Source organism: Sturnus vulgaris, chromosome 7, assembly GCF_052056855.1.
Source record: "Sturnus vulgaris isolate bStuVul1 chromosome 7, bStuVul1.hap1, whole genome shotgun sequence".
In the NCBI taxonomy this organism is placed as follows: Eukaryota; Metazoa; Chordata; class Aves; order Passeriformes; family Sturnidae; genus Sturnus; species Sturnus vulgaris.
In genome coordinates this window covers 28,890,749-28,917,624 of record NC_142249.1, presented here as the reverse complement: position 1 = coordinate 28,917,624, position 26,876 = coordinate 28,890,749, and the positions used below count along the sequence as shown (strand labels likewise).

At 38.7% G+C, this 26,876-nt stretch overlaps 1 protein-coding gene across 1 annotated transcript in view; it reads left to right on the top strand.

The window, feature by feature from the left end:
• CNTNAP5 (contactin associated protein family member 5) overlaps positions 1 to 26,876 on the top strand; it is a 269,015-nt gene that overhangs the window by 43,516 nt on the left and 198,623 nt on the right. Inside the window, exon 2 of the mRNA XM_014871836.2 lies at positions 24,811 to 24,921. Within this exon, the coding sequence (XP_014727322.1) occupies positions 24,811 to 24,921 (111 nt within the window). The remainder of the gene's footprint in view (positions 1 to 24,810; positions 24,922 to 26,876) is intronic.

The following is a 26,876-nucleotide window of genomic DNA, read 5'->3' as shown; positions in this document are numbered from 1 at the left end:
GCTGCAGACATCTAATTTGTTTATCTCTGCATAACTTACTGTTAAACAGAAGAAATTAAAAGCCTCAAGTCATATTTCTCACTGCAGAGGTGAATTGCAATCTGGAAGAAAGTGCAGCCATGTTTCTGTTGATGAATGTCATACATATTTATTAGTCCTCACCTAAAAGATTACTGTAAATCAGTATCATGCATGTAAAGTTAGCAGAGAATTTTACTAATAGGAAAATATAAAATCTGTTGACTTTCAGGTATGCTTGTGCTTATAATACTTGCAAAAATGATAGTGTTTTGAAACACCACCTTCTGTAGACCTTAGTAATGAGTGACAATAGAAGTTGAGATAGCATTTGGATCTGATAATCTAAGACCAACAAGCATAGGAGAAGATTTTCCATCCTAATTTGTCTGAAGGCAGGAGTGCTTCAATTTCCTTTGCTAAAACCCTCCTAAAACCTTCATGGCTTTTGGAGGATTAACAGAACTTTAGTGCATCTATGATAAATTTGATTTTTAGATTTCAGCAGCTGGCACTTTACCTCAGAATGACTGTATTCATCTTTCCTCCCTGCAGACATGCATATTATAGAACATTCATTTTAAGATCTTCATCCAGGTCAGGGAGGTAGATCTTTGCAGAGAAATAAAAATGTAATATTTTTGCCGTTGTTGTTCCTACTGTAATTGTTAAAGAACACATGCTTTCAGCTGTTTGGATGAAAATGTTTTCTGCAGCAATTAAGTAGAAAAGAAAGGTGATGTAAAATAAAAATTAAATTTCTTGTATCCAGAGCTATCTTTAAAACTAATATAATCAATTATGATAACTAATAATACTCTTACTTCTTTTATCCAAACTATGCCTTTAAACCAATTCATAACTTAATTACTTGTACACAGGAGACTGAAAACACGGGTAATTCAGAGCTGACACTAGTCGGTATCTCAGCTTCACCTTGGGAAGCATCTAAGGAGTTAATTAAGACATCTCTGCAGTTCCTTTGCCCAAAAGCTGGATGAAAAGATCTCCAGGATAGTGAAGACACCAAAGTGTTTTCAGGACTAAGTCCTTAAAGCTTGGATCTTGCTGTAGCTGGTGTTGACACGCAGAAGCAAAAGCCAATATAATATGATGTTGCTTCAGATTTTTTCGGAGGAGTGGTGATGGCTTCAATGTCTGGTCAGTGGTGAATGTGGAGGTGAGAATAGAAACTACCTTTACACACCGTGAGGTGAGGAAACCCCTTGCTGACTGGCAGATACAGGGAGGCCACCCTTCTCAAAACCCCTGTGCTTGCTCATCCTGATGCTAAGCCTCTCTCTGCACATAGCAGGTGAATTTATGTAAGCTTTAACCCTTCCACAAAGCAATCCCTGTTAGAAACTGTCATGCTGCTTCTTCAGACAGCTGCAGGATGTCCTGGGCAAAGGTGAACGTTGAAACTGCCTTTCTCTTCTATTCTCTACTGTATTCACTTCATGTTTTCCAGCATGACTGAAGATGAGTGGTCCTGTAGAAGAATTCCTCAGGATAATGACCCTTTGTATCATTCACTCTACAGACTTCTTTGCCCAGGCTTTGATTTTTATCTGCTGAGAGTAACTTGGAGCCCCTCTGTAGCCAAGGATCCTGGGGCTGTGTCGTGAAGGACTTTAGATCCAGGAGGGTTCAACTGGCATTTCACAAATATTGATCCTGGCACTTGTGCGACCCTTTTGTTGGCCCTTTTTGTTTATTTAAAAAAGCGCAGTAGCTGTTGATTATAGCACCTTTAATAGCTCTAAACGTGTTTCTGAATTTACTTCTCTCCAGCAAGGAATCTCCTAGAAATGCTCTCAGTGATCTCTCCCTGCCTGCAGTCCCTGTGCTCCGATTGCTCTCATTATCTGTGGGAGGCTCCACTTCGCCACTCAGTGTTCACTATGCAAATATTCACGGCTGTGTTGACAGTGATGTAGTGCAGCTTATTCCTTCTCGGACCTAAAGCAAGTGCTGCCTTTTTTTTTTTTTTCTTGTTTGTTTGTTTGTTTTTGTTTTTTGTTGCCTTAACTCTGTGTTCAGTTTTGTCTTAAGCTAAAATAAGCTTTAAAATAACTGAGATCCATGTTTCTTTTTAGCAGAAATATCTGTGGTGGCAAATACATTTTAAGCTAGTATGAGATAGAGAGAGGGCACAATTTCCTGCATGTGCCATAACTTTCTTTCTCAACTTACTGTTGAGAGGCAGCTTCTTCTCTTTTTTTCTTTTATAGATGCAGGTAATACCTGGTGTGCAGAGGGTAAATCAGCAAAGGCAGCCTTCATTATGACAAGCTGATTTGCCAGGGTATATAGGTGAGTTTGATGGAGATAAACGGTTCTATCTATTGCTTCAGTGAAGGTTTTTCAGTGAGGAAATTGGGTTTTCTGTTCTCCTATTCAATGCCAGAATAAATTAAAGCAGTGACCAAACAAAAAGCATGCCACGGTTTTCCCCACAGGTATTTTGTGACCAATAGGTCTTGCTCTTTCCTGAAAGAAGAGCTATTACAAAAAGAGGCGATATGGTGCACAGCACTGTAGAAGAATTTTCAGACATAAATGTGGACTTTTCAATATAGGACCACAGTAAAAGTGCTGCTTCTGATGAGGTTATCACCCAGTCATGTGATTCGGAGAATAATGTCTTTTAGAAGAATATTAACTGGGGTACCTGCCCTCTGTTTCTAAAAGTGGGTAGAAAATAGTGATGAAAGGAGGTAGCAAAGCCCAAGAAAAATATTCTTTCATATATTCTAAGAGTGTTTTTTTTCTTCTCCCACCCCCTCACATCTAGGGCTGCACAGGATTTTTTTCTATCATATTTCAGTTTAAAATTAAATAATCCCAAATTGATAAACTGACCTTCAAATGAGAGAAAACTTAGTAAGGATGTAGACTTTCACAGGCTTAGTTGTAAGGAAATGAAGGGCAAATTCCCACCTTTTGAGGCTCCTCTTATGGGAGGAAGTCAGAAAGGTATAGAGAGGATACACAGGAGTGATTGTAGGCAGCAAAGCTTGCAGTGAAAGCTCAGTTGCTCCTTGGGAGCTCCCCAGTGAGATGGAAGGCAACAGGACATGTTTGCTGGGTGACCAAGTGCTGTGGCATGCACGGCTTATTAATGCACGGCTTTTCCTTAGAGCTGATCTGCTGAGCTTGTCCTTGCACGAGTCACGTCCTTCAGGACACAGCACTCAGCCTCAAGGAACTGAAGAAGTTTCACAGGTGGAAGAAGAGGTGCATTTTCCCCTCGAGAGCAATATTCATTGGCACTTCAATGCTTTTGTGGTTTCCAGTAGTAGCAGCTATAGAGCTTCTATTTCCAGCATTGCTTGAAACACTCGGGATGAACCTGAATGATCTTCATTTTGTTCACATGCCCTGAGGCATTACTTTCCCTGAGCCTACCCAAATGTAAATATAAAAACTGGGCCTGACATCTGCTCTACAATTATTACCAGTATTTCCTATCACACTGTAAGTATGATGTACTCTGTGTAGGCAGGACTGTGTTGCATTTTATTGTGTGCTATGCATCATCCCTGCATGAATTGATAATCACAATGAAGTAGCAATAATATGCCTGATTTTGAGCCACTGATACAAAACACATGGAAATGGGTCTCATTTGCCTTCAGTTGAGGCTTATTCTAAGAAAAGAACTGATTTATGCATGGGGGAAAGTCCTTCCTTACTCAGCTGGTATTTGTTCTTAATACACAAGCTAACCATGTGCCTGTGCTCCAGGAAGATACAGGATCTTAAAACTCTCCTGCCTCTTCCCCAAAGAGCTAACTGCTCTTCCTAGCACTTAGAGGGCTTCCAGTAGGTGTTTTTAAGTCCTAAACGTGTAGAGAAAATAGTATAATAAAAAGCAAAGTAAGATCTTATGAAAGGGAAAAGTGACACTTATAAAATGTTTAAGCAAGTCGATTTTTTTAAGTGTTTATACTCTTCAATCCTAGGTTTCATTCTCTCAAATTCTGTGAATTTGCAGGCATCAAGTTGAGCACATCCAAGTGGACTCGTTGCAGGGAATAAAGCACAGAAGTTGGCAATGCCTTATCATGTCCAAGAAGGTACCTCTTGATAATGGTGATAAACTAGTTTCTGGAGAGGTGCTTTATGGTGTTCTGTAGTCTTCAGCTCTTATAGTGCAGCCTTTTGTCTTCAGATCTTGTTGACTGCAGCTTCCATCAATCTTCATCTGGCTTGTTGCCTATTTTCTGGTGTTTGACTAATTTGGAATATGGAAGAATTTTGCCCTCATTTTGTATAACAAGAAAGGGGTGGGTATAAATGGCATGCTGCAACCTTATTGCCATTGTGGCTTCGTGCTTGTGGCAGAAGAAAGATGTTTGTATTTCTTCTAGAACTGATGTCCTGGGAATGGGGTCCTGCACTATCAATGTAGGCTTTTTTCTTTGGCTTTGTGCTGTTTTTTAGTGCTTCACACATATACCAATCTCTAGATAATATTTCTGTTACAAAACTGTGTGATCATTTGGCAAAAGACTTGGTCCTGCGATGCCCTTTGCTTAGGTTGCATGTAGGTAACCTCTTACTGCAAAGTACCTTTTGAAAACTTTATCCTTCTTTTCATTCAAGCATCCAGAATGCTTATTCCTATCAAAAAAGGAAGAGAAATCCTTCAAATGAAAACAGACCCAGAGGCATTTTGGCCAAGCATGCAGTAAGTTGTTGCTTCTGAACGTTCTTTTGGGATTGTTATAGCTTCCTATTTGGTAGCATTAAAAAAATCCTTAAATTCAATGTGCAACATTAAAATACAAACTGATACAGCAAAAACAGTTACTTTCTTCCCTGTATGAAGCTGTGTTGAACTATATTGGATGAAAGAGAAGACATTGCTGTAAAATTACCCCAAGAGTTTATTACTAGTAGTAATGTACAGAATTTTGACTGTAGCTCTACAGACAAGAATCTTCTAGGAAGGGGCATATCTTGTGTTTTAATTTAGCCATCATAACATCTTGACCACTGTACTGATTTCTGTTTGTTTTCACAGGAACAATTTTTGCAATATTCTTTGTTTAAGCCTCTGCATGGCGCTTATCTTCAAGATCCAGCAGCTGAAATAGCAGAGCAATTAAAAATAACTGAAGGATTCTTGCTGGGGGAGGATGGTGGTAGAAATTGGTGCCATGATATCAGTCAACCCCTTTAAACTGTTTCCATTTAAAACTGGAGGTAGAAACGTGTGGGTTCTATAGGCATTTTACAGGGCTTGTATAACTCTTGGGGCTATGTGCAATTTGCTGGGAGTGACAGATGATTGATTTTGTGCTGAGAGAAAGTGGATGGTTGCATTTGTGAGCATTTGAGTTCAAAAGTCCAGAAGTTAGGTGTGTGAAAAAAAAAACAACTTTATGATGAGGAGTTGTATTTTGGTGGAGACAAAGTTGAGCAGAGGATGTGTCTAATTATTACTGAGTTCCTGAGCTATACTTTTGTTGACTTTTTTTTTTTTTTTTTGAAAGTACTTTCTGTTCTCTGTGTACGGTACTAAAATTTTTAAAAAAATTATACCTTCTGGTACATCTTGCTATTTGTGCGTGAAGGATCATCATATCTCTATTGGATATAGGCAAAAAGAAACAAATAGGAAAGATTAATGACCTAGAGTATTTGTTGGTTAGGTGGATAGGTGTTTGCATCTTGATGATATTGGATCAAAGGGAAAACTAGACTTTTCAGTTGTTTTAAATATTCTAAAATGTGTGTGTGTGTGTCTTGTTTCTGTTGGTGAGAATTTTTTTTTCCTTTTCATTTTTAAAATCTTTTGTTCTCAAAGTAGTCAGTACGTGGAGAAAATGGGCGGGTTTGTTGTTTTTTTTAAGTAAAATGTGTTGGGTGTTAGGAGATCTTCACTGATATGGACTGAATGAAAGAGGTGGAATGAGATTCATAGGGATGTGCATTTTCTCTTTAATTTAAGGGGTTGAATTATGAACAGAAGCCCCTTTTCAACTCTTTACCCTCCTCATTTTATCAGCAAAGTTTTACTTTTGTGCATTTATGTAGCACTGCTGTTCAGAGGCTTGGGGGGGATCTTTAAATAACACCTTTGTTAGGGTTCTTATGCAGGAAAAGTACAGGAAGGAACATTTTCAGAATTGCCTTTAGGGGAGCTGGATATAGTCAGTGCTGACCCTGCAAATGTGCAGAGATGAAAATAATGGTTGGATTACAGTAATTCACAGTGCAGGAAGGAAGCACAAGATTGCACATTAAAAAAAAAAAAAAAACAAGTAAAATAGCTCCTCATGCACATTAAAAAATATAAAGTAGTTCCTCTGCATTAAAAAAAAAAACACTACAAATTCTTCCTTGTATCTTTTTTTTGTTTTTTTTGTTACTTGCTCTTGTCTTAAAGAAACCCACCTATACTCATTAAAAAAAAAGCAAGCAGTCAAATAAAAATGATAAATAATGAATTAAAAGAAACCCAAACAAACCTAAAAGCAAAACAACCCAAAACTTGAATCTGTTTTCCAGTACTTTATACATCAAGAGTCTGTTGTGTTTGGTGTAAGAATAACTATACAGAGTTGTAGAGCCTTAATTATTCTGGAGGTTAAGCAAGGTAACAGTCCCTTCAATCCTCAGAAATCTGTAGATCTAGATACAGAGCAAGACTGTGTAAAGATCCATTAGTAGGAGTTTCTTTCCATACCACTCACAATTAATAGCCAGTTGTGAATAATCCCAAGTCATAATGAATCCTCTGGGATCTGAGTTTGTCTTTTTGAGTTGGTAATGAAACAAAGCCTGTAGTGAAATGCCTGGATTGAAATTATTGGTGACAATATTTGGTGCATCTAGTTCAGCAAATAAAACCTTCTTTTGTTGATGTACCTGCAAAATCATGAAGAAATGGCCTAAAGGCAAACTTACTTTGAGTGTTACGTGATGGTTCAGTTTTTAGCAAGTCTAGCAAAAATGAAGGCGTGATGGAGTGGAGGACTAAAAGAGGAAGCAGATGAGCTGTGGCTCGGAGCACCTTGTGGAGAGAGGTCTGTGCACTGCAGAGTCTCGTTGTAAAGGCACAGCTGGAGGTCCTGGAAGGGCTGTGTCCAGGGATTCTCCATCCCTGTGGCAGCAAAGGTTCTGTGCTGTAGTGCACTGTGCAAGGGCTTCCACTGCTGCTTTTCGAGGGTGGGGGAAAGGGTGAGCCAGCAGCAGTAGTGGCAGGACTTTGTTCTCTGAGGAGGCTTTGTGTTGTCTCATAAGCTTCCATGTGAAACCAGCTGTTCCCAGATCCTTTGGGAAGATGGGAGGAAGGAGCCATCGGGGAACACTCTGAGAGTGTCACCTCTCACCAGAGGGCATGATGAGGTGTGGCTGGGCTGCAGAGTGCTTCAGAATAACAGGATGTAAAAGACCTTTGGGTTCCAGAGGTTGGAGGGACCTGTGACTTAGTGCAAATAAAGGGGTGAAGACGGTTAGCTATAAATCTTAATAGTCACCTAGAACAGAAACAACCACCTTCAAGTATAAAAGATAAGAAGTAATAAGAATTTAGAAAAACATGGGTCAGTCCTGGAGAACTTCTAAGAACATTGCAAATGATAATATTTAGTAAGTTTCACAAAAAAAAACCAAAAAACCCCACCCTACAACTTGTCATGTTTTAAAATCAAATTTTGCTTTTTGAATACCGGGGTTTTCCAGGTCTGAACTGAAAATAGGTTCCATTCTGTAGTTTCTTTGAGCCAGATGATAAAATGAGAAAAACAGCCTTCTCTTACATCAAGCATGTAAATGGCAGGTCCATCACACAGCTGGGTGAAAATAATAATTCAGATTTCTAGTGTAAGGTCTTAAAATGAGAAATTAAGAAAAAAATGACAATGAAGATATTTGTTTAAAATAAGTTGTAAAAGGGAAAATTCTTTCTAGACTATCTGTGGGATTTAATTATGCATTATTCAGGTCTCTTCCCCCAAGAGAGGAATGCAGATACATATATTGACGTTTGTTCAAACAAGAGTTGGATACTTCTGGTTTACTGCAGTACTTTTCTATCTTAGTTGTTGATTGAAGCTTTTTTCAATACCCAGTCTGTTGAATTATAGAGAGATATAGGTACACCTTATTTCACATGCCAAGTTAATGTGAAAGTAGAAAAAAAATTGAGTTTGTTTAAAATAAATGTTACTGGCATTGCATGCACAAAACTGGTGGAATGTATTGAAAAAGAATGGTGAGCAGGACTGGAAATGAACTCGTTTTCAAAATAAAACAAATTCTACTAAAATTATAAAGCTTTTCCTCTTGTACATATGACCTATATTTTTATGGGGTATTAGTTGAACTATGCAATGCTACTTGGTTAAACCAAAGCTGTTTGCTAGGGGTTTAATAATATAAAATATGAAAGCAGGACTTGGATACCTAGTCCCTGTTTGTGTGATCAAAAGGCACTTTTTCTTAGTAGGGTCTCTGCTATTAAATAAAATATTATGATAGTAAAAGTTGCCAGAAATCCATTTTGACTACATAAGGTTTAAAAAACTTGATTATGAATGAGTAAGCACACTCTGGTTGGCGTGGAAATACAGAAGCTAATTTTACACCAGTCATATTTTCATGCTGCAGTAGCTTGACTTATTAGCTGTTGCTTTCCCATTAGCTCCAAAATCCAACCTTCTCCCTCGGTGCTTCCAAAAATACTAAGTTGTGCTTGCAGTATGAATGCAATAAAAATGTATGTTTGATCACAGGTGACTCACCTTCTGACTTGTATCCTTAGCCCGTTGAAATACAAGGTTTTCAGATTACACAACTCAGAGGGTGCAAAGCAAACAGAACTCCCAAAATAGTCTAGATCGTTTTTGTATGCCAAGTTTTCTGAAAAGCTGATTTTCCCCCCAACTCTGGTTGAATACCCTGAGTCTGTATGATTTTTATGGAGAAGTTGTTTGTGAGAGCAGACTCGAGTTGCTCTGATCAGGATGGTCCTGTGCAGAATCAGTGGCTTGGGCATGCAGAGAACACAGTGGAATCTGAGTCATAAATACATCTGGCCATAAACTGCGGCTGTACTTTTCCATTCAGGATGTTAGCCAAGGTTGGGTACAAGCTTGCAGAGGGAAAGACCTGATGCCTCTCCTAATTGGAAAGAAAATTAAATATTTTGACTTCATAGTATGCCAAAAGAGATAATAATTTCTCCTTTGTAATAAATAGAAATAGTTGGACATATACTCTCAAGTAGGTATGTCTCAAAAATGCCCATCTGACCACTTGACAGGTGGAACCAATTCAGTTAATGCTTGAGATGCTGTTAAAGCCTACAAAATATTATATTTTCAGGGCATAATTACATGTCTGCCTTGTTTTACTACATTAACAGCCTAAGTCATGCTTCTAAAGGTTGCCAAAGACATGAATTACTATGAAGCTGAGAGTCTCTGCAGTGACAGTGAGTATTTAAAAAAAATGCAGCTTCCAAGAAATGAAAGCCTTTGACTCATATAGAAATTAATTTATAGATCTCTTAGGAAACTTAAGTGGTTTGTTTTTTAAAAAAAAATGAATATTCAAAATGTAGAAGTTGTCCCCTATAGTGCATGTATCATGAAGTGATGAAGCTTTCCAGATGAAGTCTTATTTCCTTGAACTTCTCAGCCCAGCAGTGTGAGAACATGCTTTGCTCTAACATTTACTGGGGAGGAGGGGAGGAGGCAGGGGGCTGGCAGATTGGGCCAGAGGTAGGGGACTTGAAACCAAATAACATGATTCTGTTGAATGACTTGCATATGGCTTAGTGCATCTCTACAAGGTCTTACTGGAGTCAGTAAAGCTATATGATAGCACAAGTTGGCTGTTGTGATTATTCTTACAGGATTAATGTTGTAGCTGTGCATTCAGAGTGCTTTGCAGCTACCCACATGTGCCTTGTACATACCACTTGGTAGGCAGGTCTAGTGATGGGGAAAGGCAATGCTATTTAATACATTTTTCCCCTGTGAATTTTCTTGATTCTACAATCTGTTAATAAAATTAAAAAGAGTATTTTAGTGCTAATTGTCATTAAATCTTTCAAATTTCAGAGAAGGGGCTTGGAGTCTTTAGCAGATGGTTGAAAATGAAATGCACTTTGGGGGAAACAGAAGCTCTGCCAAATCTGGACCTTGAACAGAACTAGTCAAATAAACAGAAGTGAGACACAGCAGGGATGGTTTGGAATAGGCTTTATTATGGCCAGAAAGCTTCAGGCTGTGAATGACCTAATCAACCTAAGCTCCAGACATATACCTAAATTAACTTCCACTCTACCAATCCTCATAGTACTCCATTTTTCTTTACTCAAACACCATCCCAACAGATCTGAGCTCTTCTAAAAAATTGAAGGCTATAACTGTCCATGATTGCCCTCTTTTTGTTGTATTTGTCCTATTCAACTCTCCTAATGCCCGTATTCTTAATATTCTCCTTTCGTTTTCCCATCCTTTTCTCTGACTCAATTCTGGCAGTTTCCATGCATTTGTTGAGTTTCAAATGGCTTGTTGTTCTATGAGAACAAGGAAAAAGAGTAATGGGAGCAAGGCTCCTCAGTGTTCAGGGACTCTGGAAGGCTGTTCAGTTCCCACATAACCTAAAGGATTTCTGTGTGACCTTGTCTCCTGCCTCATTTCCATCTCTGCAGCATGGGGATAAAGCAACGTGCCCTGCCAGAGGAAGGGAAGCCATGCCTAATGTCATATAAAGCCCCATTCCGAAGGGGACCGTCCCTTGCTCTCTGCATTCGCTGTCCTGTGTGGTCCCTACTGCACTTAGGACTGCTGTTTGCTGCTGGAATAGCAAAGCAGCTCGGGCTGGTTCATTTAAGCAGACTTGGCTCGATGTGCTGTGTGCAGCCCACAGTGGCTGCAGAGCGTGTCCGTGAATGTCACACGGACGTGGGCTCGTTCTGGACACGCTGGTGCAGGCCAGAAACTGAAATGGAATAACAGCACTCTGATCGTGCCCAGGCATTAGCCAGGCCAATGGCAAAATGCTATAAACATCCTCCAGGTAACAGCTAAATAAAGGCTGCATGGCATCATGTTGGTCTCCAGTGTTTAAAGAATGGATCAGCATGAAATTCGAATGCCAACAGCTTGTGTGTCACTCTGGTGGGAATTTGATTAACAGATTGGTCTAGCTTTATTTAAAAAATAATACATTGTGTATGTATATGTTACATACTAGTATATATAATAGATAATAATATACTATACATATATCTTTACAAAACTTTTGCAATTGACACTTTTTATTCATAAATAATATAGTCTCATGGCCTTTGAATCAGTCTCTGCCTTGTACCAATAGACATGACTTTTCAAAATCTTTTTCTGAAAAGTAGGTTACCCTTGAGAGTAGGAGAGGCTCTTCAGGGGGTTTGATGTGGGTACATAGTCATTTGAATTTATGAGGCATTATTGCTCTGGAATTCAAGAGAACAGAAATTAACCTGGTTTAATAGGTGTTGGTTTGCATCACCTGAGGTGGTATTCCTAAATTCTGCTACATTATCGTGGTTTTAACATGAATTTAGTGGTTCACACAGAGATATGCAGGGGATCATGTAATTTCCTTTTGTCATTCTGGTTTCAAGTGACCATAGTTGTAATGATTTACTGGAATTCTAATTCCCTTAACAATTAGTAGGCACACTGGAGCCCACTGGATTTTATTCAGAACTCATTGAAGCTAATGGAGGGGAAAAAAATCCCTTTGACCTCATTTGGCATAGGCTCAAGCTCTTTGCAGTTGAAGCTGATGGCTTCATCAAAATCCACTTAACCTTCCAGGGATGAGTGTGTGACAGGGACTGGTCGTCAGGTCATTCTGGAGCTTCATGGGGCTGCTGGGAGGGGCTTCCATACTTTCCCTCATTATTCCCTTTATTACCATGTAGGTGAAAGGAGCAATTTCAACAGTAGCAGAAGCCAGTGTGGTCTGTAGTAACGTGGTCCAACCTCAGCATTGTTTGGATAACCCAGGATTCATACAGTTAATAAATAGTGTATAAAAGTGGATATGTTTTAGAATGAACATTCTGACATGTTTGTTTTCCTTGTTTTCACAACTGGAAGAATCCTGAGGTTAAAAAACAAATTATATGCCTCCCTCCCACTCCATTATTTAATCATATCCCTGAATCTTTTCATGTTTTAGATGTTTCTTTCCGATGGAAAAACCTACACAAATAAAAACCTAAATATAAGCAACTCTATAGCATGTTGGTTTGGAACTGCTTCCATTTCAAGAAAAAAAATAGGAATAATACAGATGAAAAGAGGAAAATTATCCTTCTTCCTTAATTCTTCCTCAAAAGTGTGACAAATTCCACACAATTATCTCCTTAATGCCCTGCATTATCATATAAACACAAATTTAGAGATGTTATTATCATATTAAAGCTTTTCTTGTGTCCTGGAAAAATAACTGATCTGAAGTTCACCTGATTCTGTTCAGCTTAGTAGGACATGGAAGGTTTTCATAGAGTTTCTCCATGTTAAAGCCCAGCAGGATACCATGAGAACTTTGTTATTCCTGAATACCACTTTTTGTTGTATGAAAGGATAGACTTATTGAATCTACAAACTCAAGCTTGTTTCATTGCCCCTAAAGATTAAGGAACAGTCTTGCTAAGACAAATGTGAGTATGAATGTGATCTTGGGCAAGCTGCTGAAGGGAGCCCTGTGTGATCTCCTGGGCTCCTTCCCAACCTCAGCCACTCTGATTCTGAGTTTCATGAGTGATCCTCTTCAATGGCAAGGAAAGCAGTAAGATCTGCCTGTTGACTCCTCCAGGGCAAAACTGAAGGGAAAGATCTCTTCCACCTTTTCATTGGGCTGATGGAGTGGGTTACAATGCTGGAGATAACTGCTTGTGAGACAACCAGGCTTTGCATTTTTTTGTGTTGGAGGCATTGGCCATGGATCCTCCAAAAGTATATTCTTGTCCCTTTGATTAGTGCTAGCAGCAGGGAAAACTCTTTCCACCACTGAGGGATATGCTTTCAAAGCAATGTGTAGGGCTTTGGAATGTGACACCATTAAATGTTAATGTGCATTTTCAAATAAGGAGCCTCAAGGCTAGAGGTAACTCTTTGATCTTTAAAAAGCTTGCCACATAGAAGAGAGAGTTTGAATGTATACTTACATCTGCAAACACTTGCAGGTAATTAGATTTTAGTTTCAGGGCTGCAGGACTTTGCAGAAATTATTCAGATTTCAAAAGGCTCAAAATAAACATCAATTTCTATTTATCTCAAGGGATTGAGAGGGGCATAAAACAAACCTTTAATGGCCTGAGCCACACTTTATTAATTGCTTTGTTGAAGAGATAAAACCTGTGGGAGTTTGTGTATTAAAATGGGATGTGAACCAGCAGAAATCCAAGCAGGATCTGAATTTGATTTAAAGTGAGTAAGAAAATACACAGCTGAGCTTTCTTTCTTCTGTTGTTTAAAAGATTATTACCCTAATATATACAGTTGCTTTGTTTCTAAAAAAGTATGTCTCGATTGAGCCATAATTATATGTGAATGCATTTGAACTAGTCATTCAGTATTTGAAGGAATTGGATCTGTCTAAACAAAATGACATGCAATTAGGGAGCATGGGGGAGTTGTCTGTTTGCCTTATCTGAAAATAAAGTTATCAAATTATTACCCAAATTGTTCCACATCTGACAACTGTATCCAGAAAGGCTTCTTATGGTAACTTTGCAAAGATGGCTCAGGTTTGTGTACTATTTGTGACAGGTGACAATGAAGCATGGGAGTGCTTGTTTTTTTTTTTCTTTAATTGAGACTTTTATTTTATTTTTTTTTTTTTTTGTTTGTGGAGTTCCTCACAAGGAGGACCTCTGATAGAAAGTGAACCTTTTTCCTTGTTGAATGAAAAATGGCCTCTTTAGACAAAACAAAAGGTAGCTGACTGCTGGAGTTCTGCTGGCATTCAAACTGATCCATTAATCAATACTTTAAATCAAAGCTACCATCTTGTTAAATTTCACCGTTTTGGTTTTTTACTTGCTTGAATGTTCACTGTTTTTTAAAATGAATGCCTGGTTTTGTTTGCTCCCATGTGAAAGAAATACTGCACTACAATCCTTAGTGTATTTTATAGCTGCTGTTTATTAATTCTATTATTAATGCATGTGAACTTGCTGCAGAACAAGTTCTGCATGATCCTCACTTGAACAGTCCTACTTGTTCTGGTTATGCCCTTTTCCCTTCTTTTTCTCTTACTCTGTACTCACATAGTTTATGAGAGTTTTCTCTCCCACATCTAGTGTTCTGTGTTAAATCCAGGAGTTGCTGTCTGTCTCTGAAAATAATTTATATGTGTTCAAATTATCATGACAATTAGTAGATATGTCTTGCAGAGGGTTAGGAAATGCCTTCCACTTCAAAGAAAATACAATGACAGAGATGCTGAAGTGGATCTGCTTTTTGGGCCAGAATTACAGTGATGTCAGGGCTGAGGGCTGTGGTCATACAGTGTCATGAGTCTTGTTCAGAGCATGGGATTAGAGCCTAAGGTTGCATAAGTTTGTAATGAAGACTGTAGCACCAATATAGTCTGAAATACTGATTATCAAAATAATCACGGGTAGTTAGAAAAGTTGTATATAAACTGTCCTGCTTGTTTGCTATCATGTTAAATCTAAGAGATCTGTATGTTTCTTTTCTCCTGTGGCACTACAAATGCCACTGTGACTGATGAAGAGAGAACACAGTGCCCTAAGAATGCCTGGAAGAAAATTTTCATCTTTAAACTGACATCAAAGCTGCATTCACCTTGCTTTAGAATGGGAATTTTGAACTTTTTTCAATCCTGTCCCTTATCTAAACCATTAACTTGCATAGAAGAGTCTTAAAATTGATGTTTTGGGGCTAAATAAGGCATTTTTGTTGGAGGTTATTGAGACATGAAATGATTACTTATCATCCCTTGAAATGACATTACATTTAAATGCAATGGTACATGGGCACTTACTGCTACCTTCATCTCTGTTAATCCTTGCTCACAGCCTGCAAATTGAACATTCTCTCAGCCTTATGGGATGCACTGAAATTCTCAGAGTTATAATTGGTTTTCAGTGTGCCATCCTGCATGTTGCACAATTTGAAGAGACTCTCTTCCAAACTGAAAATATTTAGTGAACCCCTCCAAACAGAACACATTCAGTGAATCCCATGCTGTGTATTCTTTCCCCTTTAATCAGTTTTATCCATGAGTTCACCAAAGATTCAAAGGGAAAATAAAAATTGAATTCATTTTATCATGATTGATTTGAAAATTCAGGGGACAACCTCTTGGTTATTGATGGCTTTTAAATTGCTGTGCATTGTTAGCTGGGCATGCCTGTGAAATTCATCAGCATTCCACAATCTGCCTCTGTTGTTTGCTTACAGATAGCAGCTCTAAATTTAGATGTGCACAATATAACCTTACCCGACAAAGTTATGGCATTGTCTGAAAGTCTTTCCAAAGTCTGCCTGTATAAATGAGTCCTTTTCCATAGAGGTCCATAGGAACCAATGCAGAAAAATCTTTAGGAAGGCAAAATCTGTGGCCTGATTGAGTTCCCCACATGATGGATGTTTTCCAAGCTCGTTGCTCTTCTGAAGCAATGGTTGGTTAAAAAGAGAGAGAATGGGAATGAGGCATCCCAGTCATGCAGATATTCCTGGGTCTTTCTCCAAGGTGGGGGTAAACTATATGACTTCAAAGAACCCGGGAATATATGAACCATGGTACTGTGCTGGGGAAGCAGGACAAGACAAGAATTTACAAAAGGCTGATTCTTCCTTAATTTTCCTTCTTGCATTCATCCGTGAATTAATGAAAATTGTGTGGCTCCCAAAAGGAAGCTTATCATGGTAATTGGATTCTTGTTTTTCTTCTCTAAGGTGCCCCAGCTAACACTGTGCATCTCTACAAAGGCAGCAGTCTTCACTTACAGGTCTGGTCTTGGGTGTCCATGGCCACAGGTGTGATGGTGATGAGCAGTTGATGTTGAGATGCTCCACTGAAGTTTGCAGCAGTGCTGCCACAAGCACACTAAATTTAAAGGTGACTCAAAATGTGGGGAATAGCATAGATGTCCATCTGTATGAAAGATTCCTCAGCTTGGAGAGGTGGGAGAAAAGCCTGGACAAAAGAAGATTCCTTATCACTAACTACAGCTACCTGAAGGGGGTTGCAGCCAGGTGGGGGTCGGCCTCTCTCCCAGGAAACCACTAACAAGACAAGAGGAAATTACCTCAAACTGTGCCAGGGGAGGTTCAGGTTGAGCAGTAGGAAGAATTTCTTTACTGATAGTGTGATTAAGCATTGGAATGGGCTGCCCAGGGAAGTGGTGGAGTCACCATCCCTGGAAGTGTTCAAGAAATGACTGGACATGGCACTGCTCTGGCTTTGTTGATGTGGTGATATTCAGTCAAAGATTCGACTCTATGCTCTTGGAGGTCTTTTTCAGCCTTAATGAGTCTGTGATTCTAAGTAGTCAGAACTATGTTTGTCTCATTTGGCTGAACATTAGGTGGTAGAAGATGTAATGGCTCTACTTAAATAATTGAAATTATTATTTTTCCAAATTTTACTAGAAAATGGTTCAATTTTTTATTAGTGGTGTTAGTTATCTGAAATGGCCATTTTCTCCCTCCTGCAAATAAAGCACTTGTGCTTCCCAAACTGGTTTTCACATTCTAGTCATCATGATGACCTATGTGCTGCTGCTTTTGTGCAGAATTTTTCCTCATTTCTCTCCTGCTTGTTTGTTTGGGTTTTTCCTCAATAAACCTTATTCTCAGTGAAAGAGGTATTTACATTTCATTTTAAAAATTGTATTTGGAAAACTTAGAAAAACTGCTTCACCAATGAATTCCTGAACAATTTTAACACTGAGTAACATCAGCAGAAAATCTGCCGTACTTCCTCTGCATCTTAATTTTCTGTAGGTGAATGTCTATAGAACTCAGTCCAGCTGGCTCTGATCATGCTTGTGTTTTTCTTCCAAGAATGACCCTGGCACCACCCTGTGCTGATGGGTGCACATACATTACATTTTTTTCCTGAAAATGTAGTGTTGTTTTAATTGTATTATGGTATCTTAAGACAAATGCTATTCTGTGTTTTAGAATCCATGGCTTAATCTCTGGCGCCCTGATCTCCTTCAGTGATGGGCTCTGGTGAACAGAGGATGCTTGTAGCAAAGTCTGATGCTTTTGAAAGGCATCAATTTTCTCTTTTTGTGAGTGCTTCTAAAACTTCTGAAATGTTAAAAGACAGTCTTGATCTTTGGTATATATAAACTTTCAAACTTTAATTGAAATGCATGAGTACAAGAATCATCTAGGCCAAGATAAAAAGAGTGCTTGTGATGATGTGATGCCTCCATATTCTTAGGTTTCTTTTTTTTTTTATAATGTAGCAAAAACTGCCCTGTGCTGATAAAGTCACTTCCTTGTGTTTCCCTGTACAGAAAGGTAATCTCAGGACACATTTCCCTACCATGGTGTGAGGGGATTTGTACAGTCTCTTCCCTAAAGTGTGTTAAATGTCAGAAGGGCAGACTTCAGCTATAAAACTTGCTTCATCCGTTGTGTCAGCTTTGTAGGTTTCTGCTTTCAGGTCAAAGATCAAAGCACTGTTACATTAACAGGATATCAGAAATGTGGAAAGGAGAGGCAAATAGGCACAAGAAGCATTATACTCTGAGAAGAAAGTAGTAAGAATCTCTGGCAACTGCTGTTACGCCTGCTGAGAGTGAATCATGGCTTTGGACAATAATACGCTTTTGCAGTTTGTGCATTGAAATATAAATGTTGGAAGGCTGAATCAGCACATCCTTTTGTTGTGGTCCTTTTTTGTTTTCCATCTAGAGCAATTTCAGTAATTTTTGAGTGTCAAAAATGGATTTCTGTGATGGATTTGCTGTTCATTGACAACAGCTCATTCCTGCCTGACAACAAGCCTGTTATCTAATGAAAAGCATGTAGTATAAGATAAAGTGATGGCACCTTCATTTTGTAGCTGCAGGCATGACTCACCTAAATTACATGGACTATGACAGAGCTGAAATGGGAGAACACTTCTTCCTTTAACTTTAGATAGTTCTTCTTTAGCTATATTTTGCTGGTAATTGGCTTAGTCTCATTTTCTTTCACCCTCTCTAAACAAGAATTGCTTCTGCATATTAGTTTACTAAAACTGCAATGATGGCTTTTTGAAATTCATAGTTTGAGCCCTGTCACTCTGTTCCTCAAATGCAATTCTACTTCATTATTGTGAGTAGGAGTTGCACAGCAGACATGCTTGTTTCAGTAAAAAAATTAAGACCCAGTATTGAATCAGCTTTATGAGAGCCCCTTGAGTCATTCAAAATCAGACTTGACCACTTTTTGTGAGACAAAGTTATATGTGCACACTGTATGATAAAAGATACTCCATAAATGCACTGACTGAGTAATATTTTATGTCTTTACAGGCATATGAAAGAACACTTATGTAATTTACAGTTGCTTAGGAAGAGCTCATGATTAGCTTAACTATTGACATTTATTTGCAGTATAGCGCGACAAGAAAAAGGAACGTTGTGTTGTTAAGTACTTTCTCCAGTGTCTTATATCTTGAAAAATATGCCATGGATTTCAGCTAACAGATGGAGTTCACAGCTGTGCATAGCTGTGTAGCCAGTCTCTAGGAAAAAAAAAAAAAAAAAGGAAAAAAGAAGGAATTTCTTTTTACAGAAAACAGGTTGTTTGAGGTTTATATTATTTTTTTCTTGTCATGTTTTCAAGCATCATTTACTAAGGTCGTTAAATTGGTAGTAGAACCTAGTTGAGGTAGTAGTTCCCGTGAGAGGCTTTTTGTAGGAACTGTTGATCTGGAAATAATCTCCCAATCTCTTCCAAATCTGTATCCATACTCCTTGTTACTGCAGCTCCTGTGTTTTTTGTGTATATATTTTTCTTTACCCCTCACAGAATCTCCTCCTTCTCCCACACACATATATCTTGTTGGGCTATAACACTGAAGGTTAATTTCCACAGTAAGTCTAAGTATGTATTTTTTGCCTCTTCAAAGGAGAATTGTACCTACAGAAGGCAGGAGTAAAACAGATGAAGTGAAAGGCATCAGTGGTCACTCCTGAGGACTGTTAAGAGGCATGGTACAAAACGCATGGTTTACATCTTTAAAACAAAGTATGCCATTAAGTGGGTAATGCTAAGAGGAATTTTATCTAGCCTATAAATACCAGTGAATCTTTTCAACTTCAAATCCCAGTATGAAGACAATTTACAATTGCAATCAAAATGATGCACACAATTTAACTTCACTACCATCTGTAACTTTGCTAGTATTTTAATAATGAATAAAATTCTATCTTGGCAACAAAAATCTCACTGAAATAATATGCCTTTGATTTCCAAGTGAGACCTCTTAAGACTAAGCTACAAGGCCTCTGGTTTACCCTGAAATCTCCTTCATATTTATATGGACATACCTGTATTTAAATATCTATCAGTGTGCAAAAGGTCTGTGATTGTGTGAAGCTCTCTTGGAAATGCAGGGATTGTAGTTCAGGCAGGGGTTTGCACAGCTGGTCACAAGCACTCCTGCCCTCACTGCACCTCTTGCATCTGTCTCAGCAGAGATGGATGAGCAAGGATTATTGGAGGAGCTCTTTGGTGATGTGCCAGGCCCTGTGGTCTTAACGTAGAGCACCTAGAGGAGGCACCTTCCCTTAAAATGCTTTTATTACCACAGGATAGAGCAGGAGGCATGACAATTACCCTCTTCTGAATTTGTCTTTTTGACTCTATTATGAGACCTAACCGGTTATAATTCTCTCCTTTTTCATCTTCAGTTTTTGTATTTTGCACAGAGGAGGCAGTTTTGGCTCTGTTGATAGTTTGCATGCTATGTCCTGTCCCCCACCCTTCCCACCAGTCCCGTGTTCCTACTCTGAGTGCTCCTTTCATGGTATTGATATTATTTAGTGATGCCTATAATTACTAATGGAGTAGCTGCAGCACAGATCTGAGTCTTACTGTGACATGTCAAATACTTTGCATTGATGGTGATTTAAGATTGTTGGTGTAAGTACCAGTGTAAGTAATTACTTATTATAATGATAGGAGATCTTGACAAACATTGTACTACCACATTAAAAAAAAACAACAAAAAACTGAGATATGCAGTAAAATCTTTTCTGCACTTTTGTCCTGGTGAAGGTACAGCAGTACCAAAAGCAGCTAGAGGCTGATGTTTAGAAAATCTGTAGAGCCAGGGACTGGAGATGTTTTAATGATGGTGTCCTCTTTATCAAAGCTTTTTTTCAGGAAATGTTAGTGACATTTCTGGATGACCTTCACAAGTGGAAATCAGTGTGTTTTGTCCCACTGACTTTTCAGGTGAAGCAGGGAAACAGGAGAAGGACAGGTTTGTTAGCACATCTCAATTTGGGCCTGTAATGACCCTGCCTCTATTCCAGTGATTGATCCTCTTCAAAAGACCTGCTCTAAGAAGCTTTAGTGTGACTGTGATGGGTTTCTGGGGTTTGTGATTTTCTAAATATCTTCAGTGCCCACTAATCAGAAATTTTCTAAATTTGTACCAATTGTGGCTGCTGAAGGCTGTCTCAGCCTTGAAGAAGTTTATAAACTGTATCATGCCAAGCCTACCAACAGCAGTGTGAAATGGGTACTGAAAGAACTGGTAAAGTTAGTCTGAATCTCTGATTTCTGTGCAAACTCTGTTTTGGTAATATGTTATCTGTACTTGAGAAACCTGCTGTTTCAGGAGCATTTGAAATACTGTCTCTCCAGGACTTTCATACATATTATTCAGTTATTTTTTTCACACATGTCATAGATGTTGAAGGCCTTCACAACATACAGAGCTTAATTAGGTATTTGGGCAAAAGGCCTTCTCTGAAATTCTGTTTTGTATAGTATTAGCAAAAGCTGGTATTATTTGACATGTTTCAAAGAAGCCTAATAGTTTCTAAGTGTCACTTGAATGATTTTGAACTGATAACATTTATATTTTTGGGATTGTCCAAAGCATTCTATTAAAAAAAAAAAAATACATGGGCAAAGAGGGAGAAGACATTTCCTTGTTTTTAATTGGAGGTTAATTAAAGCTCCAAGAAAAGAATCAAAACAAATCAATAAAACAACTTCATAGTATGAAAATAAAAATATTAACTTCTCCTGCGGTTTTTTTGTTAATTTTATCATTATTTTTAAAAAACCATTAGTGAATAAAACCGAGAAAATCAAGGTTGATATATATGTAACTATTTTTCTTAATTCCAGAAGCAAGATTGCTTATGAAAGTTCTAGTAACACTCAAGACACTGTAAATGCTGTCAGTAACTGCTTGTTTTTCAGAAGTTGGCATATTCAAGGTCAGCACCCTTTTCTCAAATGCAAATCAACATCTGTATTGTTACGTGATTTGCATTAAAAAGTTGGTTTATAGGTACAATTAGACCCTCTTTTTCATTATTTCTTTGCTAATTATCTTGTCAAGGAAAACATAGGAGAAAACAACTGAACAACTGGCTAGTAAATGAGCTTTTGTGAGTGTCCAGATGTTTTAAATGGTTCTGTAGCGTGGAATTATTCATTGTTAAAACCAATGTTTTTAATAGACGTATAATACAGTTAACTCCGAGAAGCAAAATTCTTGTTCTGACAAAGCAAATGGAGAAACATGTCAGGAACTATAGGTAAGGAGCTATAAATGTGGGAGCACCTGAAATAATGTTTTTTTTCTGTCACATCAAGTGTGGGGTATGAAGGCTCTTGAAATGTGTGTGCTGGGATTATGTGGTGGGAATCAGGATATGCTGGTTTTGCTTCTGGTTTTACCATGGATCTTCTTTGATTTTGCATAAACACAAAATTTTTCATCTCTTTCTTGTCTGCATCCATCACAAAAGGAAACATGATAATAACATCCTTTCTTCAGGAGTTTTTTAATCTTGAGAGGTGTGTCTTTGATTGTTGGTTCCTTTGCTTTTCAATACTGCCTTCTCATGGAAGCAGGGCCAATGGAATGACCTTCACTGTACATGCACATCCCACTTTTTGAACTCTGTACTGTATTTCAGCTAAGTTTTGAAAGGTGATATCAGTCTCAAATATGTACATGATGGGTCTCTGACAAAGGATGTATCAGAGCTGTTCTGCTAATGTTCTGGATTTTTGTGTGTGTACAAGTTGATTGATGCATCCCAAGCAATTTGCTGGACTCTAGAATTTCATTTGGAGTATAAAAACTATGCTGTATTCTGCATTGTCGGTCTGTGCATGTAGAGCTCTTGGTTCAACCTCCAGTACAAAGTTAATTTTGATTGAGTGAAGGGCAGAAGAGTGACCTTGCATCTTGTCAGAGTATCCATTCAAAAATAATCTTCACTTGGAGGAAATTTCTGCATGTACTCCGAGTCAATCAATCGTTACTCTCTTATCTGTTCAAAGTGGGGCTGTATTAGTCTTGGCGCTCTCAGAACTATCATCAATTTTTTAATGCTGTCCTAAATCCTGAAGCTTTAAACTTACATGTTTTTTTATAGTTAGATATTAATTCAGGGAAGGTTTCCTAGCTGTAATTCAGCTTCCATTTCCCTTTCCTCCCTTCCTTCGTTTTTTAGAACAAAGCAAAATAAGAATTCCATGTGGAAATGATGTTTCAGTGCTGTAGCAGCAGAGATGCAGATGAACATGCATTGGGACAGAAGCAAAGGATATGGAAATTTAGACAAAGTATCTCACAGATACAAGAGCTAATTGTCACTTCTCAGCCTGGACCCTCTAGAAATCCCAGGGAAAACCTTAATGTGCTGCTCTGAAATGATTTCCTCTGTGATGCTGAGATATTTGGTGTCCTGTAGGTATCCAGCCCTGCCTTTGGGGAACAGTGATGGACAACTGGATCACAGGCTGATGTGCTGAGTTTTCTCGTGGCCCAGGAGCAACCACAGGGAACTGAAGAGAGCCAGCAGTCTAGACACTGTTTAAAATGAAATCTCTGTGTTCAGTTATTTCCAGCCTCATGGGTTAAGTGTTGCTGAATAGTCCTGTAGATCTGTCCACTAAGATTTTGGACTTTTTTTTGAGAGGTTTCCAACTCCTCTGCTGGCTTTATAGAATGCAGAAGTTTGGGTGAATTCAGTGCCCTCATGAATTCAACATTTTCAATCTATGTTTAAATCTCTGTTCAGTTCACGAGTGACGGTGAATTTAAGACCCTCAATTTACAGTTGTTTTGGATTTTTTTAAGTCCAAATAGAACTGTCATGGCCTGATCTCGTGTGTACCAGGAGAATGACATTCCACAAACGCTTCAGAAGTTCTCTGAGATTCAAAGAGTGTAAGTCATAGGGAATCTGCTCATGATATTTGTTTTGTTGGCTAATTATCCTCGTGGCTACAACATCAGTGCAGACTTGTCCCTAATTTATCTATCTTGCTGATCTTGCTAGGCCTTTTTGCTCTTGGGAATCAAAGAGCTAGAAAGGGTTTTGTATAGAAGTTTGGTTTTTGAGATCCATCATTCAATGCACTGATATAAATTACATTGATGACATTGCTTTTCTTTCCTATAGAGCTGGATTTTGATTGCAAAAGTATCTGGGTTGTTTTAGAGGGTATTGCAGAAAGAGATGAGAAATATTTTAATGTAATCTGTCTCAATATGGAAAAGGTATCACTCAGGTTTGGAATAATCTAAACTCATTTTCATAACTATCAAGCAAGTTTTGCTTTTATTCTTTGTCTTTTGTAGCCCTTCCTTCCCCCACCTCCTCTCCAGTCCTTGCAAACTGCTTATTTACTCTCTGAGTGTAAGAACACTGTGGTGGCCTGAGATCCTGGTGACCTGCAGGCCTTTTCCAGTAATGAGGTCCATGTTTGCTCCATGGGAGATTGAATTAAAAACGAGAGAGGTTTATTATTATTATTATTCCCTACTGAAATCCCGCATTATGTTCTTGAGTGTTTATGTGGCAGCATCGTAATGAGAAAATTTACGTTATTTCATTCCATCCCTGTTCAAACATTAGGGGCTCAAAAATTCCACTTGAGTGTTAGCATAGCCCATCTGTCCTCAGAAGCAGATGAAAGAAAGAGGGGAGAAACGTAGAGGCTGCTCATGTGTGTGAACAAAACCAGTTTGTGTGAGCTTGGGGAAGAAATGACAGAAATGTTCAGATTTTGAAATTTTAGTGCAGCCTGTGAAGCACAGGACACACTTTTACATGTTGCAAAAGCCCCCATGGCATGTTCTTGTGTGTCATTTCCACACAGAAATATGAAGTTGTAACTCCTACATTGCACACCTGTTCTGTGGAAAAACTGCACTGGACACAGAACACCTGGAGTGTTCTCTAAGGTCTGCCAGGGCATTACTGCACTCTTTCAGTGGCTTTTGCAACAAGAGTCAATATCCTCTTTAACTGCAGGGTAGACAATCAAATCTCATTCCCTGAAGGGGCAACTATTTCCAGTTTTTCAAGCATTCAGTGTCTTAACAGCAGCTCCTATGTGGTTGCTGTCCCACCAGACTGGGACATTCTGGAGGGTTAATTTCTGTTCTCCATGTAAATTCAAGCAGAAATGTGCTGTGTGTCCACTCTCTGACTACTAAGTGGAAAAAGCACTACCTAGAGATAACACAAGTTGGCATGTGTTGCTCATATGATGACCTCTGTATGTTTTGTTTTTTTGTTCTCCTTTTTAGATAATTGTGATGATGCATTGGTATCTCCCTTACCTTCAGCTGCCCTTACCAGTTCCTCTGAGCTCTTCAGTACTTACAGTCCCAGCTTTGCAAAACTCAACAGGCGAGATGGTAAGGTTGCACTATGAAATGCTTAAATTATTCATTTTAATCACTTTTACAAAAATAACTTTCTATGCTGTTTGTATGCAGTGCATTCAGAGCCAAGCTGAATAGAGCCATTTAATTTATGCTCCTGAGAGTGTGCTATGTAGGAGCAATTTCCTCCTTTATTAGAGAAAACTTCTATTAATTTTGAAGATCTCCACTTCTCTTGTAGAGATATCATTAAGGAAGTTCAGATAGTCTTTTTGCTTTGGATGACTTCCCATATTTTAAGGGTTTAAAGGTCATTAGGTTTGAGACCCTATTCTAAAATGTAGTTGTTAAAAACAATAGCAATTAGATATAGAATTCCAGTGGAATTCAATGATTAGATAATTCTGCAGAAATAGTGAATGTGGAAAACAACTTTTCAGACATTTGCCATCAAGAATGTTTGAGGTCCAGATAATGAGTTCAAACACCAGGTGGAACTATGAATATGAAGCCTAGTACCAGAAAGGAGAAATTGGCAGTATTTAGGGCAACATTCAACATCCTGTTGCAAATTTGAGTTGTTTGCTCTCATCTTATTTCCAAGGTAGAGCCTCTAAAAGTGGAAAGTCCTGCATTATCATATTACGTATGAATTTCATTTTGGGAAACACTAACAAGATCACTACTAGGTTTTAAATTGAAAATCAATCAGAAAAAAAAAGTTTTAATTGAAAATCAATCACAATTTTCATTCTTAAACATCCCTGAAGTGTATTTTAATCAAACACCATTTGATAAATCTATAGAGAGACAGTAAGGGACTTTCTCTTATATGCTTAACACTAATGATAAGAAGTTGCTTGGCCATTAAAGAAGTGTTAGATGGGAGTTAAAATATCATATTTGAACCCTTGAACCAGAGTTCCTCATCAAGTAAAAGGTCATATGGTAATTGCTTAACAAAAGAAAGTTGTAAACCTTGAGCATGATATTTGAGTTTGCCCTGCCTTTGTCTCCTACTGCTGGCTGAGACGGTGAATAGATATGCTTATTTGATTGTGCAGAGGGCTCTAATAGCTAATTTTATCTGTAGAAAAGAGGAAGAGGTTCAAAATCACTATTGCAAGTCAAGCTCTGGCTGTACTCTGTATTAAAGAGATATTAGCAATGTATGAAGTTATGACAGTGGTCTCAGTTTAAGGTCAGAAATTGAAATAGTTAGCTGTCTTAGTTAACTGTCCCACAGTAGTTTTGTCATGTTGTGAGGAGTAAGATATTAGAGTTTTTCAGCAATGCAGTATCACATTGATAAGGTCCATGCTGTCTTTTAGCACTAGTCATAGGAATAGGAGAAAGTATGGAAACCAAGCTCTAAGTAAGGGGGTTGTTTCAGCAACTTTTGTTTTGTGTTTTGAATGCTTATGTGGTAACTGATGAGCTGAAGCAACAGAGGTATCTAGAAGCTAAACTCTACCTTGTCTAATTATTTTGCTGATGGACTTATGTAGGAACGTGCACATGTAGTGCTGGCAGAGTTCATACGGGGACTTGCTATGGCTTAACCCCCAAAAACAGTGAAGCCCCACACAGCTGCTCACTCCAGCATGGCATTTCCACAGCCACAGTCTTTTCAGAAGTAAACCTGCTCCTGCCTTTCCCATGGCTGCAGTCCCTACTTTTTGGTGGGCTTGGCCACAGCCACACAGTTTGACAGCCACGGTGCTTCAGGGAGTACCTGGGACCACAGTCCCTTCAGAGGAACCAGCTGTGGTACAGATGTGCCCATAGCCACAGGCACTTCGAGATGTACAGGCTCTGGCATGGTCTTCTTCAGAGCCACAGACACCCGGGCTGTCTTTTTGTCTCGGGGATTTGTCCACTGTCGCTGCCCCTTTGGCTTGGGTTCACACTGCAGCTCCAGCCTGCCCAGTGCACAGGAGCAGCAGAGATGCCCTGGCCACTTGCCAGCCCAGGAGCGTGGCCACTGC